This window comes from Lissotriton helveticus, chromosome 4_1 (genome assembly GCF_964261635.1).
Source record: "Lissotriton helveticus chromosome 4_1, aLisHel1.1, whole genome shotgun sequence".
Classification (NCBI taxonomy): Eukaryota; Metazoa; Chordata; class Amphibia; order Caudata; family Salamandridae; genus Lissotriton; species Lissotriton helveticus.
Genome location: NC_136063.1, coordinates 1,086,471,483 through 1,086,488,955, shown reverse-complemented (window position 1 = coordinate 1,086,488,955; position 17,473 = coordinate 1,086,471,483). Strand labels below are relative to the sequence as shown.

The window sequence follows — 17,473 nt, the reverse complement described above, 5'->3', positions numbered from 1 at the left end:
GCAGGTGACTATATATCGAAAAAGATGAACACAACCTCAGGACTAAAACAAGGGTGTGTATTAGCCCCAACACTATTCAATCTATTTATGGCCGAGCTTTCAGTTCAACTTAACGGAAGCAACGCACATGCCCCGTAGTTGGGTGGTCATCAGCTATCTAACCTCCTATATGCAGACGATTTAGTACTCATCAGTCGGACACCCATAGGATTACAACGCCTGCTGGACATTACATCTCAATACTCAGATACCAACAAACTAAGCATCAACCAAGACAAAACAAAAGTCATGTGTATAAATTACCGGAAAATAAAAACAAAATACAACTGGCACTTGGCAAAATGCAAGCTTGAAGTTGTACAAGACTACAAATATCTGGGGGTTATGATCGATAGTAAAGGCAATTACAAAGCACAATTTAAGGCAATAAAAAAGAGGGGGCTAATGACAGCAGTAGCACTAAGAAACCTGAAGAACATAACCGCAGGCCCGAGCTTCCTCCCTCTGACCAAGGTGATACAGGCCAAACTCATACCATCTATCACCTATGGAAGTGAAGCCATGAGAGGGAGGGACGCGGAAACATTAAATGGCACCATCGCCAGAGCGCTAAGAATTATATACGGGCTGCCTGGATACACATCTCCAGCGCAAATGAGGCTCGAATTTGGGATACAAAAACAGGAGATAGCCAGAAAAGGAGCCTTTGTTAAAACCTGGTTCAAGATCAAAAAAGGGCAACCAGAAACTTTACATTTCTACTTGTGGAGAGAAGTAGAAACAAAAGAAACTTGCCCAGCCAGACTTTTCTTGGACACTGCACTGGACCAGTTGGGGTTACGGCAACTCTGGGCAACGTCTGGGACCATGGAAAGCTTCAAGAAAATTGTAAATAACATTGTTCAAAAACAGTCCATCTTACAAGACAAAGCGGCCTTGACTGAACGTTCGCATGGCTGGCTCACTATACAATCTTATAGTAAAGCGACTCCTCAAGCCTACCTCCTCTCTAACTTCTCCAGAACCATCAAAGAGAAGTTTCTGAAATTTCGGTTAGGCCTGTTACCGAAAGCATACCATCTGCCCCCCTGGCTGCGCCCTCCAAAGCCAGCAATGTGCCGTCTTTGTGGGGAAGGAGAGGAGGATATAGTCCACATTATAACTATTTGCCATGAGCTGATGCAGGAGCGCCGGCTACTACTCAGATCCATTGTCGTGCAGACAAGCGGTGCTTGCAAGCTTCTCTGGCCAAGATACTCAACTAAGCTGCTGTCTGGTAAAGTTTTTAATTGCAGCTGACCTACATTTTAAAAAAAAGTGCACACAACCGTAACAGTGTTTTAAACATAGAATGTCAAGCTTTTTTGCACACCCAAGCCTCAAAGGAACCATCGAAAGGCTAACTATATGACATACTTTGCACAAACCAACGGAAGCCGAGGCAGCACTATGCACTTTAAATCGGCGCCTCTCGGCCTGTCATCATTCTGCAGCCAAGACTTTAATAAGGGGGTACTTTTATCTCACGGACTGCTACTAATATTTGCCGACCGAAATGAAGAAACAAGATTATGGATCACCAAGGCCGGGGGTATGGATTTTCTTTGCAATCTTAACGCGTGTTTTTTAACTATGGCTATTAGCCTTTTTTTTTTTAAATTGAGGTTTTACCGTTTATAATAGAGGGTCAATCATTGTAATGGTTTTAATTAACTGCACAATAAACTTATTATTAACTATTAACTGTGTGAGGACCGGAGGCTTAATACAGTGATATTTTAAAGACGAAAGATTTGCCCTGTGACCTTTCTGCCTGGCAAAATTGGGTTACTTTGTGACCCTCTAATTCAGAGCGGAAGTCTTGAGTCCACCCTCGGCTAAAATGCACGTCACCCGCAGGAAAATGATCGTGTTGTAATCCTTGCCCCACCTTTTGCCTGTTAGAGGACTCGTTCAGGCCTCAAATGTTAACAGAGACAATTCGCAGTGAGTCTACGTTAGCCATCTATGAAGAGGGTAGAAAGAAGTACAAGTCCTTTGGTTTTGCTCTACAAAATGCTTTGTACTTGTAAGTGTGCATGAATGTGTAAGTATACATATATGTGATTTACACAGAATACCTATAGGATTTTTGCGCCTGAATGAATCCTTTGTGCACCCATCCCGCCCACCCCACCCCGCCAACCCCCCCACCCACCCCTTACTTGAGCAATCAGGAAAAGCCTGAATGATGGTGGTCAGACATGAGCCCCGGTTGCCGGCCACGCCAAAAAAAGAAAGCTGTTAAGTCTATGACCGGCTAGTACCCCTATAGAAGAGAATGCAGCGTGGGGCAAAGACTGGTTTGGTGTATAAGGAGAAAAGTGGAAAAAAAGAAAATCCCCTTAGTAAAGCATTAAATGTAGCTGTATAAAGACATATAGCAGTGTTCTAGTAAATCTGCGGTGTCTGTGTCCATTGACCTGACCCGTGAAATTATAGTACTCTGGTGAGAGGATAATGAATAGATTGATAATTTGTTGCTCTTCTTGTTTTAACCTCCTCCAAATACTCGCTGGCTTTTATTTCAGAGAGGAGGACTTTGGTTGCACCATTGAGGATTATTTTCAGCCTGGCAGGATTCATTAAATAGACTTTGGTACCTTGTTGCTGAATGGGAGAGATCAGTTGCCTCAGGCGCCATCTCCGTTCCACTGTCTGATGGCAGAAATCTGGTTTGGCGAAGAATGTTATCCCATTGGCCCCTTTCTTAGAGTTAGGGCGGGCCTGGTCATATACTAGTTGCCTGAGGAGAAAGTTGCCGAAGTACACAAGAAATACCCTTGGTTGACCTCCAGTTGCGTTGCCGCTGTTATACTGCAGTTTCTGATAGAATGGGAAGCGGTGTACCCGCTGAACTTCTCGGTCCCAGTCCCAGCCTGGGTGTTCCGGAAAGGAGTCTTGTAGTAGTTTGACAATAAAACGCCTGGGAACGTCTTCCTCTTTCCCCTCCGGAATACCGAGCAGGCGGAGGTTGTTTCTGCGTTGACGATTTTCCTGCTACTCCATCTTGAACATCAGGTCTGCAAGGCAGGCGGTGTTGGACTCAGTCTGCTGTTTAGAAGCCCCAGCTTCGGTTTCCAGGTGCTCAGTTCAAGCTTCCACCATGCGGACCCGATCGTTGATGTCCGTGCAAGTTTTGTTCAGCCTTCTTAAGCCACCCTGCAGTTTTTTGGCAGCGTTCTTAGCACTACGATTGTCAGCCCTTACCTCCTCCTGGAATTCCTTGATCGAGAATAATATGGAGGCTAAAGAGGGTTCGGTTGTTTCAGTCTGCAAGCTTTTTGAGCTCTCCCACTGCGTTAGGCTGGGACCGTCTTCTTCCAAGGGATAGGACACTTGGGAGTCGGAATAGTCCCACTTCAGTTGACTACGCCGCTTGCTCTTACTTCAATGCTTTTTAGGGCGCAAACCTGTGCCAGTGATATTACATGAGACCTCACTGTCACCTTCACTGGATCCCCCCTTGCCATATGAGCTGGGTGTGCTGTCTGAGACTGAGTAAAAATGCTCGGGTCCAGATTCAGGGGTCCAGGGGTTCTGTGCCGCGGGAGGGACCACTAAGCCTTGGATGACGTAGTCTGTTCCTGCTATCTGTGTCTCTGAGGTGACTGGGGGAGTGCTAAAACCACAATCATTGCCAGGTCCCTTGTTTGGCTCTTGTTGTTGGGTGACAGGTGGAGCCTGAGGCGGGATATCTTGTCGGGCAGCATTCCCAGCGTTCCCACTGGGCTGGTCGTTATCAGGTACCCTGGAGGAGGTATCTAAAACAGGAGCAGGCTCGGATAGAATGGCAGAGAAATCATTAATGCTCCTGTCGTTACTAGTACTAGCACCGGCGGGTAAAGTTTCCCTAAGGTGGTCTTCAGCAGTGGAACCTTCCTGCTGCAAGCGTACTTTGGGTTTAGCTGAGGGGGGTCTCCCTGTGTTAGTTATAAGACTGGTGCTAGTAGGCTGGCTTTTAGTTCCCATAAACATTTTTGCGAGGGGGGGATGAGAAAGTCCCGGATCTTTACTGTCTCCAGGCAGAACCCCCCCCTGTTTTGCCCAAGTTCAACTTTTTGTTGCAACTGACCTCTTGCTTTGACTTAGCGGCTCCCTCAGTTGCTGCCTAGTCCTTTGCGTCCGCAGGCGTCTTTGGTTTGCCCCCTTTCCGTGTCCCACGAGCACTCATCTCTGGACCAAGTCTGGGAGCAGAGGTGGGGGGCCGCGTTGAACAATCTGGAGATGCGAGAGCGGCAGCTGTGCCTGGAGCCAGGGGGCCAAAGGAATATACGGGAAAGTCAAATACACAGCCGCGGCCGTCAGCAGTAGAACCCAAGCGTGATAATCCAGCAAGATCAGAGCCAGGGTTAGGGAAACCTTTCAGGATGCCTCGTTCCCCCTCATGTGAGGTCGATGAGAGTCGCGTCCCCGAAGAAACAGGGCAGCGGACAGATAGGGGGATGCTTTGCTCGGGCCGCCTTGTTACCGCTCACGGATCTGAAGTAAAGCCTGAGTAGTTCGTAGTCCCAGAGGAGCAGATGCAGCGCTCTCTGCGTCCGGTGCGCTCTGTGCGATCGGCAGTCCGGCATCTCCTTACACAGCGCAGGACGGCCAGACGATCATTCACGCGACTGGCGTGAGCAGCCGAACAGCGCGAACACTCACGCTGACTCCATCTTGCCCTCCCAAAAGGTGGCGCAAGGATTACGATTTCTTGGGGGGAACATCATTTGTTTACAAGAAACCCACATAGAAGGTTCACTAAACCATCTATTAGACACTTTAGGGTTTAAAGTAGTTGGGGCCACCACACAGGGTGCTAAAACAAAGGGGGTCGGAATCATGATTGATGGAAGTCTCCCTCTCAACAACCCCCGGACTAAATCCGACCCATTGGGGAGATGGGTTATCACTGAGTTTCAGCTCCCCAACAATTCTTCATTTACCCTCTGTTCACTTTACGGGAGCCTCATTGATGACCCAGGGGTCTTTAACCAGGTCTCAGGTGAAGTAGCACACTGGCCCACCCCTATTATTCTGTGTGGTGACCTTAACATTCATTTACCTTGTAATTGGGAGGTTGACAAGAAATGGAGATATAAAGGCAGGAAACCTCGAGTTTTTCAGGCTCTAGCCAATCTCGCTAAGGCCCATGGACTGAGGTACAGTTGGGCCAGCCTAAACCCCACTCAACCCGGATATACGTTCTTTTCGGCACCACACCAATCACTAGTCTAGATTATTTCTTTGTCTCAGCCTCACTTGCCAACAGTTGTATCATTGATATCGCACCCCGTTTTATGTCTGATCATAATCCTCTTATTATTAACATCAAGGGATTTGGGCAATGGAAGGAGGGGACTAAATGGAGTTTTGAAAAAGCGCTTCTGTACAACACTAACTATCAAACACACATGCAGGGATGGATCCAGGAATTCCTGGAAATAAACATTGGCTCTGCCTCCCTAATGACTGTATGGGACACCTTAATGGCGGGGGTCAGAGATGAAACTCTCAGGTTCTCAGTCTGTAAAAACAAAAAAGAAAAACTCCTAATTACTGACTTGCAGGGCAAATTAAGGATAGCAGAAACCAAACTAGCCCAATTGATTCAAGCAGGACAAGATATCTAATCTGTCCAGAAAGAAGTAGTCCTTGCTAAGGCTGAGATAGGGACAGTCTTCGCCGAAACAATTGCAGCTAAATGGGCAGTTACAAGGGAAAAAAAACGATGAATGTAGTGACAGCATTGGGCACCACCTGGCCGTCAGGACTAGACAACAGGTTACCAGTAGTGAAATACACGTAATTAAACTTCCATCTGGGACGGAGACCAAAGACCCTAACTCCATACAGAAGGGATTCCTGGAATTCTACACCAAGCTGTACACAGAAGAAAATCATCTGGCCAGTGAGATAATCGAAAGTGAGATTACTAACTATCTTAATGAAATCGAACTTAAGCTGCTCAGCTCAGAGGATACCGAGTTACTAGACCTTACTCCAACCTGGGAGGAGATTCTGAAGTCCCTTCTAAGTCTTCTGGACGGGAAAGCCTCAGGCCTGGATGGCATCCCAGTGGAGTTCTATAAGATCTTTGCCCCACAAATTAAAACAATCTTTATAGACGTAGTAACCTCTATCTTTAACGGGGCTCCCCCTCCGGCTACTTGGGCAAGTGCCAGAATATCTATATTTCCGAAAAAAGATAAATCCCCTTTAAAGATGAGCTCCTATAGGCCCATCACCCTTATTAATTGTGATTCTAAAGTCTTTTCAAAGGTGCTGGCCTCCAGAATCTCCCACGTAGTCGAGTCATTAGTGTCAGAATGGCAACATGGCTTTATTCCCAAAAAAGGGACAACTGAACATGTCAGGCGAGTGATTACCCTGTTTGATGCCGCACAGGCTGCCGGAGACCCGATGTCACTTACATTATTAGATACCGAAAAGGCATTCGAGCTGGTTTCCTGGCGATTTCTGTGGGCCGTTATGAACAGGATGGGATTTTGGAAGAAGCTCACACAGGTGGTGCAGGCACTCTATCTCGAACATACGGCCTGTGTATCCATAAACGGGCAACCTACTGCCCATTTTAACATCTCTCGGGGTACCAGGCAGGGTTGCCCCTGCTCCCCTCTGCTGTTCGCTCTTTACCTAGACCCATTTATCAAACAAATCGAAAGAAACATTAACATCTTACCAGTTAGTTTCCAGGGTATGAACACTAAAATCCTGGCGTACGCTGAGGTACGGGAGATTATCTGGATACGCCCTGAACAAAAATAAAACACAAATAATAGTGAACAACCAAATTGCTTGGGCTGACAGCAGGGTAGTACCTAAAGCTAAATACCTGGGGGTTCTCATCTCATCCAAGATGGATGAAATTGTAACAGACAATTTAGCACCTCTTGCTGTTCAGACTAAGAAGGCCCTAAACAAATTGATAAGTTGCACCTAACTCTTGTTGGTAGATGTAATGTCATATAAATGACATATTTTCCAAAACTTCTCTATTTTTTCCGCACTATACCGTTGGAATTTAGCAAGGCAAATCTGCTCAAATTCCAACAAATCTTCACACAATTCATCTGGGCCTATTCCCAACCTAGGCGGGCACTAAGACAGTTATAGCTCCCGAAAGAACGAGGAGGCTGGTCCTTCCCCAATTTTATACTATACTATTGGGCCTCAGTGCTGCAGTACAGCTCTGAATTAGTGAGAGAATCAACTATCCCTTCTGCAACAGGGCTTCCCTTGCCCTTTCAACTCTTACTGGGCGAACAGCATTGGGGATGTTTGCTTCGAGAGATTTCGTATGGATATTACAAGCGTGTACGGGTCAAGACTCTAATAAACTCCTACAAAGTTTTTTTCAACATTCGTAGAACCTTCGGGGACCTGATCACCAACGAGGGAATCAAATCTTTTGTTAACTTACAGTCTAAATTTAGTCTGAAAAATCAAGACGCCTTCAAGTATCTTTCCATTCACGATTTCCTCTCTAGGAAGGTCGGGGGAACCGCTGGATTTTCGGAAGTTTAACTTCTGAATACACTGCGTAACACCACGACCCCCCGTATCGGTCTCATATACAACATACTCAACAGACATACCCAAATGATCTCCAAACCGTCTCAGACAAATGGCATACAAAACTTGATTCCCCTCATAGTATCTTCTACAGCTCTTTAGCTTTCTCAAAAAAATTCTACTCTCTGCCAAGCTGCAGGCACATTTCAAAACTATCTTCTTTCTGTACATTACGCCTAGCAAGATTGCCAAATGGGGGGTTGGCAAAGGGACCCTGTGCCCTCCGTGCTCGGATGTTGGGTCCGATTCAATCCACATTTTTGCAACATGTCCGAAACTTGCCCCAATACTCTTTAGGATACAGGAACTGCTAAGTGAAGTCACTAAGCAACCCATTTCTTTAAACCCCACAGTTATTTTGCTGGGGACTCAGTCTGATTTTCCTAGGATCAAAAAAGATGTACTAGTCTTTATTGCAATGGCAGTTTGGAGGATCTGTGTTGCCTCCGCCTGGTTGAATTCTGACCCCCCTTCTTTTTCTCAATGGCTGGCCAAGTTAGTGGCCACTTACCATTTAGAAAAAGCTGTGTATGCTAAAAAAGGGCGTAAGAGCCGGAAAAAGGGCCAGGAGGTTTGGGAAAAATTGTCCTCTTGGTTAGAACAACAGGGGCAATCAGAATAACCTTCTTTAGGGTTTTGCTTTTCTTACGTTGCTTGTCTCTTTTCTTTTGTTCTTTTTCTTTTTTTTCTCTTGCTGTTCTTTCTTCTTTAGCTATGCTGCCGGTAATAAGCCATTTACTTTAATTTTCTTTGCTGCGCCTGTCTTTGTTAAAACGTTGTGTTCCTCAATTTGAGGGGTGGGGGGGAGATGTAACGTTTTTTCACTCTGGCTGGCAAAAAAAAATTTTAAAACCAAAAAAAAAAAAAAGGAAAATGATGGCGTCCAACCAGAGCTTTTCAGATTTTCATCTTTTCCAATTTAATACAAAGAGCACTATTATATCGAATGACTATTGGATGATACTATGTCTTTTAAACAGAAAAGACGACATACTGTGTAAACGGCCAGCCTTATTCGTAATATGTGCAGGGAAGGTCTTAGCTGCCTTACAGTATTTCTGTTTCCGTGTATGAGAGGAGGCATTGCCCTGTAGACGAGAGAATGTGCTACAATGACTCAGCATACTCTCCTCTCCATGTCTGTTGAGTTAAAGTATCTTCATCTGCTCAGTAATTTGCTATATGAAACAGTTGCTTCAGGAATTCACATCAAAGTACCTCTCCTTGGGTAAAGAGAGAATCTTTTATGTGGATCTTATGGTCGAAGTGTGATTAATGGCATTTTATGGGTAATTTTGCCGTGGAACACTTTATCTCCATTTTAAAATCGAGGAAGCGCCCTCCTTCTACTGCCTAAAACGAATATGACAGACCCCGTTTTGCTCTATTAGATATCAGGGAGATGCATTTATCTTGGAAAGAACCAAGATTGTATGCAGATCTTGTTACTGAAGCCTGGCTCATGCCCTATCTTGTTATAGTCTTCTTCGTGAAAGAAGATCTTTACTAGTTCCAGCTTTTCGTTGATCAGGAATCGGAACTTGTGCTTTAGCAGTAAAAAAGTGTTTTAATACTGCAGACCTGCAACTGGATGATGGTTTGACAATTAAACCTGCACACTGCTACAGAGGGCGGAATCTCCATTTGCCGGGTGAAATCTCCTGCCTGCAGCCCTTAACAGTCTTCAACTGTTCGGAGGGCGGAATCTTGATTTGCCGGGTGAAACCTAGGAGGCGCGGGACTGCGAGGACCAGCAGGCTCGTGGACATCGCAGCTGGTTCCTCTTCCCGCAGTCTCCTCCTCCTGCCTGCAGCCCTTGACTGTTCGCGGGCCCCGCTCCGCGGGAACCGCTCATACCTGCACACTGCTACAGAGGGCGGAATCTCCATTTGCCGGGTGAAATCTCCTGCCTGCAGCCCTTAACAGTCTTCAACTGTTCGGAGGGCGGAATCTTGATTTGCCGGGTGAAACCTAAGAGGCGCGGGACTGTGAAGACCAGCAGGCTCGTGGACATTGCAGCTGGTTCCTCTTCCCGCAGTCTCCTCCTCCTGCCTGCAGCCCTTAACTGTTCGTGGCCACCGCTCCGCGGGTGCCGCTCATACCTGCACACTGCTACAGAGGGCGGAATCTCTATTTGCCGGGTGAAATCTCCTGCCTGCAGCCCTTAACAGTCTTCAACTGTTCGGAGGGCGGAATCTTGATTTGCCGGGTGAAACCTAGGAGGCGCGGGACTGCGAGGACCAGCAGGCTCGTGGACATCGCAGATGTGTACTTCTGGAGTGGCCAAATGCTGTTAAACTGGCATTGGTCAATGTTTATTCAAGACCAGTGGGTATAGCAAATGTCTCTGGCACAATTGAGGAATTAGCCGTGTTTCTGAGTTCCATCCCACAAGGCACTTCGTATGTGGTAGGGGGAGACTTCAATTGTCAATTCCAGCCGCTGCCATCATTTCTGGATGGTGCAACCATGGAGGAGGATGACCAATGGGGAATCGCCCCTCTGGCGGGCCCCCCAGTGAAGTCTTGGACACCATTAGCCACCCAAATCATGTGCCTGACCCTAATAAACTCTCTAAGGGCCTGCAATGGCCGTGTCAACTGAGATATCCCTCCTAAACCGACCTTCAACAAACTAGGGCACAACTCTCGCCTGGACTATATATTAGTGGAAACGTGTGACTGGGTCAAAGTTGTGGACTTTAAGGTTACCCCCCGTGATGAAAGTGATCACAATGCGCTGATTTTAAAATTTGCAGTGCCGGGTGTTACTATTGCTACCCAGGGGGGCGATGATGTCATGATGGAGCCCAGTATGATCCTATCTAGCAATCGGCGTAGAGTTAGATGGCCTAAAATTATAGGAAACCCCAAAGATATCCAGAGGCTCTATGCCAAGACTGTCCCAGTTTTACAAAAAGTTGAACATCTTATCCAGCAACTCCCGTCTGTGGAGAGCTATAGAGAACTGGGGGATATTCATTTGGAGTTATGTGGTACCTTAGCCGAGGTATTGAACCCAGTACCGAGGGTAAAGAAAGGCAAGGGGATGCGTGCTTCGTTGGAATAAAGCCGCCTGCAGGAAGGTCAAAGACGACCTATTGGAGGCCATGAAGCAACATGAAGATAATACCGTACTGATTAGGGCTAAGAGGAAGGAGTATAAACATCTTACCCAGAACGCCAAGATCGAATGGGACAATGACAACTGGACGGACATGATGGGCGCTCTCAAAGCCAGAGACGCCCGGAAATTCTGGCAGATTGTCAAAAGCGGCTCTGCTGATCCAACTCCAGCAGTTGAGGCTAACATTGCACCCAGTGTGTGGGAGGCTTACTTTCGATCCTTGTATGTGAAGGCCGATGAAGAATCAGTCCGGGGATCAAGTAGACCTAGTGGTAGGTCCCACCCTTATTCCATCTCTGGAGTGGGATAAATTCACCACGGCGGAGGTTGGGGCAGCTATTTCTAGACTCTCTGCAGAAAAAGCCCCAGGGTTGGACAAACTCCCAGGCGATTTATTCAAAAACGAACCAATGGTTTGGGCCCCATATTTACAGGTGGTATTCAATGCAATCCTTGGAGGGATGGCGGTGCCTACAACTTGGCTGGGGGCGGAGATTGTCCCCATCTTTAAGAAGGGTTCCCCTCTGCTCCCCGCCAATTATAGGCCCATCAGTTTAATCGACGTCCCCCAAAAGATTTTCGCAAGGCTGATCTTGGATCGCCTATTAGAATGGATGCTAGACCACTCTGTTCTGAGCCCTTACCAAACCGGGTTCAGGAATAAAGTATCCACTATAGATCAAGTTTTCCGTCTCGCCCTCTTACTTTGGAAAACGGTACAGTTGGAGGGTGGCAGCCTCTATACTGTATTCGTTGACCTACGAGCGGCCTTTGATCTTGTACCTCGTAGGAAACTCTGGTCCGTGCTTTCCAACCTGGGGGTTCCGCAACATCTTCTAAATATAGTTATCCGATTACATACAGATAACTTTGCGCAGGTCAGATGTGGCAGGGAGGGAACTCTATCCAACAGATTCCCCGTTGACAGGGGGGTAAGAAAGGGCTGTGTGCTAGCACCGACCCTGTTCTGCCTCTATGTCAACGGGGTCATTGCCCATCTGAATGGGGTTGAAAACAGTGACTCCCCCAAGCTTGCAGGCAGCAGGGTGCTGGCGATTATGTTCGCAGACGACACCCTGCTGCTGTCCAAGTCGCCCATGGGGATACAGCGAGTCCTCGATGGTTTCGAGGCATTTTGTCAAGAACATGGCCTTGAAATCAATGCATTGAAAACCAAATATATGGTTTTCAACCCATCATCCAAAACTCGCCCCAATCCGCATATTGGTGCTAACAGTCTGGAAAGGGTTCGAACCTTCGAGTACCTGGGGGTTACCCTAAACGAAAAGATGTCGTGGGGGCACTACCAGGAAAAATCTCAGTTAAAACTGGCCCAGACAGCAGGAGGAATTATTAGGCTCATAAAGTAAAAATAAATCTCCCTCCAAGCCGGTTGGACCACCGTTAGAGATCTACAGAGCACAGGCCAGGGGTGCGGTTATGTATGGAAGCGAACTCTGGGGATACGTATGTAAACGTGACCTAGTAGCAACAGAGAACAAATTTATCAGACAGCTTTTATCACTTCCTCCTAGCACCCCTTTGTTGCCAATGAGGCTTGACCTGGGACTGAGACCCCTTGATGAAGATCTGGGCCTGAGGCCTCTAACCTTTTGGCGTAGGTTATGGTCTGTACCAGAACTATTTAACTATAGGACAGAATTGCAGGAAATCCTTACTCTCCCAAATGCCGGAAAAATCCCCTGGTTAAATTACATAAAAAATTAACTAGGGCGAATAGGACTACCCACCTTATGGTCCGACCCACTGTCATCATGCTCTAGGGTCTCACGGAAGCGGCTTGCCATACTGTATCATGAAAGCAAACTTGCAGCATACTTACAAAGTACAGGGTTGGGCACCTTAATGGAATCATTTCTAATGGCTAAGGACATCTACAGGTTTGAACCTGTTTTAGATGTTATATTTCCAATCACCATTAGGGAATTGTACTTACAATGGAGGTATGGCAGTTTGCCAATTCGAGCTTATACCAGTAAATGGTCTGAGTCCTCGCCAAGCCACTGCCCAGGGTGCAAACTAGAGCAGGAAACTGAGTTGCACATACTGTTCTTTTGCAACGCTTATGTGCAGGCTAGGAGGCAATGGATTGTCCCGGTGTGTAAAAACCTGGGGTTTTCCCAATGTCTGCATGCATATAGGGTTTTTAAAACTGATTTATCTGGGCTTATAGTTTTTGCCATAGCCAAATAGTTGGGAATAGTTTGGCACAAGAGAAGACACTTGTTAATTGGGGACATATGACAATACTTAAATTGCAAATTTATTACAGTAACAATGTGTGTATGTACGAGGTTGGCCTTTGTTTTATAAATTGGTCTCATAATGTTCTTATCTTTCCACGTTTAGCTGTTTTTAATGCAATGTTTCTTTGTATCTTTTATGGCAATACGTTGCCGAAATAAAGATAAAATGATGATGATGATGATGATGATGAATTAAAAAAAACGGACCGCCTCAGCCAGGGCACAAAACAGAGCTCGACAGAGACCCTTTTCGAAGCCCCCTTTAAGCAAGCATTGGCATAGCCAACAGGTCTCGCCTTTGGGACCTTATAAGTATTTAGTTATGCAGCACAATATCCTTACTGCAACAACATTTACTGTTGCATGGCTAAACACTTATAGTGTCCCAAAGGCGCGACCTATTGGCTATGCCAATACTTGTTGGAGAATAGTCTTTAAGCATAGATTTAGCACAGTGCCATCCAAGCTGTTCTCTGCTTAAACTTGGAAACTGCTCTCTCAGAGTTCTTTACTTTCTGTTTTGCATAATTTATTTGCCACTCTAAGCCTGAAAGGCTTAATGGGTACTGTCTTGAAATATGTATATATATAGATATTTATATATATATATATATCACTAATTATTGGGAGTTCATATAGTGCAATATACATGACTTTAGAAACAATTAAGCATGCGGATTCAATTGGTTGTGCTATTTTTGTACAATGATATCAATATTATTTTCACTGTTTAGGTAGGTCCGCACATAAACTGTAACATATTTTATGAAACCATGGTAAATATTGCTTTATTATGTTACCAAATGTGTTGTCTGTAAGAGTTTGCTTGTTGATTGAAAATAAAAAGTCAGTTCTGCCATCTGCAAAGTCATAATCCACATTCTCTTCTTGATCGGAGAAATCCATTTCTAAGAGAAAGTAACAAAATAATCAGTTCAAATATTAGTAAATCAGGCCTATTCACATAAGCAAATTTGAGGGCAAACGTACCTTCATGACTAAATGTAATTTTTTTTACTCTTTTTTTTTACAGAGTTTTATATAGCGCGAACTTGACCCGAATCGGGTATCAGAGCGCTTCACATAGCACCAGTTGCATTACATGAGGACACATTAATTTTTGTTAGGCTCGGGAGATTAAGTGATTTGCCCAGAATCACAGGTTGTTCAGCGTCATTGCCGAGACTTGAACCCAATTCCCCAGATTCAAGGTTGAACGCCCTTGCGTTAGGCCAACTGCTCTCCCCACCACTCTTGTCTAGAATGCACAAAGAAATTCCAGGGTAATTTCACCAGGGAGAGGCGCCACACACGCACACATACATACTCACAAACACCCATGCACTCACACATGCACATACACCCATTCACAACACTAACTCACAAATACACATACCACCATACACACACGCGCACACGCACACACAGGAATGCACTGAGCATAAAAAACACATAAAACGTACCTCCACTACAGCTCTCCAAGAGGGAAGCCTCAGAGGTCCCTGGACGGTTGGGTCTGCTTCCTTCCCTCATTGGCTGACCTTAGGTCAGGCAATGAGGGATGGCAGCAGTCCCTCACTCGTCACAGAGTGAGATGGGGTCAGTGAGACAGCTGACCCCACTCCACTCTGTGACAAGGCATCACTGATTGACACTCAGTCCTGGGCGCTTAAGGGCTCAAAAATGAAGCGCTCATCTCCAAGGCAATCAGAGAAGCTCCCCCTCATCATAAGGAGGAGAGCCTTGAGGAACTTTTGCTAGGCAGATGAGGCCACGCCCACAGGGCTGTGAAATCCTCCACCTGGCAAAGTTCAGATCAGGCAGCCAGGAGCCTGCACATTTAGGGCACTTCTAGGTCCTGGCTACCTGACCTGAACAAGAAGAGTGTCTGTCAGGCAGACTTTTGTTCAGCCTAACAGGCACTCTTCTTGCCTGGGAAAAGCTGAGGGGTGTGACCCCTCAGCCCATACAGGCAGGGTGCTGCTGGTTGTTTCCCTTCCATTTTTGGGAACAGCCAAAAATGTAGGTTTGTGGGCGTTCTCAAACTTCTCTTGGTCAGCTTTCTTCACTAGAAACGGTCATAGATTTACTCCAGAAAAGGGCAAGAATACCTTTGTTTCCAGGAACAGATCACCCTCACATTTGTTGGGATGTAGGAATGTAAGTAGACAACTTTCTACACAGTGCAACGTTTTCCGTTTCAGAGAAAATAAATATGTAGAGACGGCCGCTGCAGGTTGTTTCCCTTTTAAGTTTGGTAACGGCAACATATGTAGTTTTGTGGCCTTTCTTAAACTTCTCTCTGTCCCCTTTCCTCCTTGGAAATGGCAAGAGATTAATTCCAGAAAGGGCTAGAATGTCTTTATTTCAAGAGAGCAAGGGAAGGAGAAGGAGGATCACCTCCACGTTTGCTGGGGTGTAGGAATGTAAGGGAACAACTTTATTCACAGGGAAAAGCTTTTCCCTTGCAGAGCGAAGAAATGTGTATTTGCACGAACGGACACATTCCCACTGTGAGGACTTACACTTTGCAGAACTTCCTAAAGGTTTAGTAGAAGACTTTCTATAAATTGACCAGACATACATGGTAGTATGCCAGGAAAACTGTCCCTGGTACCGCTTTCTATGCATGCTAACAGGGATATTATCGAATCGGAATTAAACAGAACCATATGCTGAGACAGAAGCGTAAATTCTCACCCGTAATTTTCAGGTTTTCTTTCTTGACTCGTGTGATTTATTCCAAGAATACTGGACAAGCAATTGTGTATTCTTACAAAATGGTCCGGCTTTTCCAATAGAAAGTGCTAGTTCACTGACTGGTGAGTTTGATGAATGCATGCTTCTGAGGATGAGTGAGTGATTGGGTGGGTGAATACAAGAACGAGAAAATAGTTGAAAAAAACGATGGGCAATTCTATGCATGAGAGAACGGATGGACGGATGAGTGAATGAGGGCATGACTAGCTGAATGGATGAGGAAATGCATAACCTCTGGAGAGTAAATGGAGCATGTACCTAAAGCTCGCCAGCAGCTTTAAGGTCTCTCACATACCAATGTTATTATTTGAAATTTTTCACTTTTGAATTGCTTTGCTTGCTTTTTTTTACTTCTCATTTTTACTACTTTTCGTGTTTAGCTCATTTTTATTTCCTCACGTTTTCACCAATATAGTTCCCTTTTTCATTCACCCATTTTTGACTTTTTTATTTCCCCTTTTTTCTCTTCCCTTCCATTCTTTTCAACCTGTTTTCCTGCCCCCCTTGCCCCTTTGCTACTTTTCTTGTATTTTCTTACAGGGTTGGGTGGCTGCCCATCTCCTCTTTCTTTGCTCTATATTTCCCTTTTCTTTTTGGATTTTCTGTCCTGGTATACCGGGCTCTTCTTTTACAATTGGTCAAGATTTTTACAGTCAAAATGTTGATTAATTCGAAGGTTTTTTTAAATCACACCTTTAGAAATTTTAAACCGAGAAATCATAATTTTGAAGTATTGAGGATACCTCTCTGTTGTATGTTATACTGTAATGGGACAGTGTCATGACAGTATGTTTTCTATTTCCGTTGCCAGTGACAGGCACGTCACCGTGGAATGTTGGGAATGTATTTATATGACGTCACCTGTGCTGTTTGACAGATGACAGCTGTCTCTGTTCACGCTAGTTTATCCCGCTTCTGCGGGCCCTTGTTATTTCCATTAAACTTATCATTTCAACACCCATCTTATCCGTGTTGTTATATACTACAATTGGCGACGAGGGTCTTGTCCAACAAGGGCCAGCGGAGGTAGTAAAAGAATCGGCCGATGATTGATGATCGAGATCGGTTCAGGAGGTTATTGCGGGGAATGTGAACGAAGTAGCAGCACAAAGTGAGTAGAGTGCGACGGCAAATAGGCGCTGAATGAAGAGATATAATGAACAAAGCATCAGCAGCGCGTAAAGTGAAGCCTTGATACTCATACGTGTGAAGTGAGGAAGTGCAACGAGTGAGGAACACGAAATTTTCCGAGCTGCAGCGCTGTTCGTAACTTGAATTTACATGAGGAAGCGTAGCAGTTAAAGGAACTGAAAATACTTGCATGGCATCTGCGCTCTTGAAATCTGACGAGGAAATCTTTCGCGCGCTTCGGTGTCAGCGCTCAGCTGAGGCGTCAGTCCATTACCTCAGCTGAGACGCGTGAAGCATGCCGGGAGCGCGCTGATTGGTGCGCGTCACACGTAAACAGCGTGCGGCCATTTTAACTGTGTTCAAACAATCGGCTTTACTAATGCAAAGCTGTTAAGGCATTTGGAAAATCACACGAACAGGAAATAAAATAAACGAGGAGGCGAATTGTGGAGCTAATATAACAAGTAAGCCACAGAATAATAAATCGGAAGCAAGGAAAAATAATTTTGAGTGGAAAGCTCTGTGGAAGTATTCAGAAAAGAAAGTTAAATATAAATAAAATGGCAGAA

General features: G+C 45.4%; 1 protein-coding gene across 2 annotated transcripts in view; it reads right to left on the bottom strand.

The window, feature by feature from the left end:
• The window catches only part of SLC9A3 (solute carrier family 9 member A3), a 1,113,267-nt gene that overhangs the window by 75,047 nt on the left and 1,020,747 nt on the right, over positions 1 to 17,473 (bottom strand). For both annotated transcript variants that reach the window (XM_078687678.1, XM_078687679.1), the window contains exon 15: positions 13,814 to 13,921. In XM_078687678.1, coding sequence (XP_078543804.1) covers positions 13,814 to 13,921 — 108 coding nt within the window. The remainder of the gene's footprint in view (positions 1 to 13,813; positions 13,922 to 17,473) is intronic.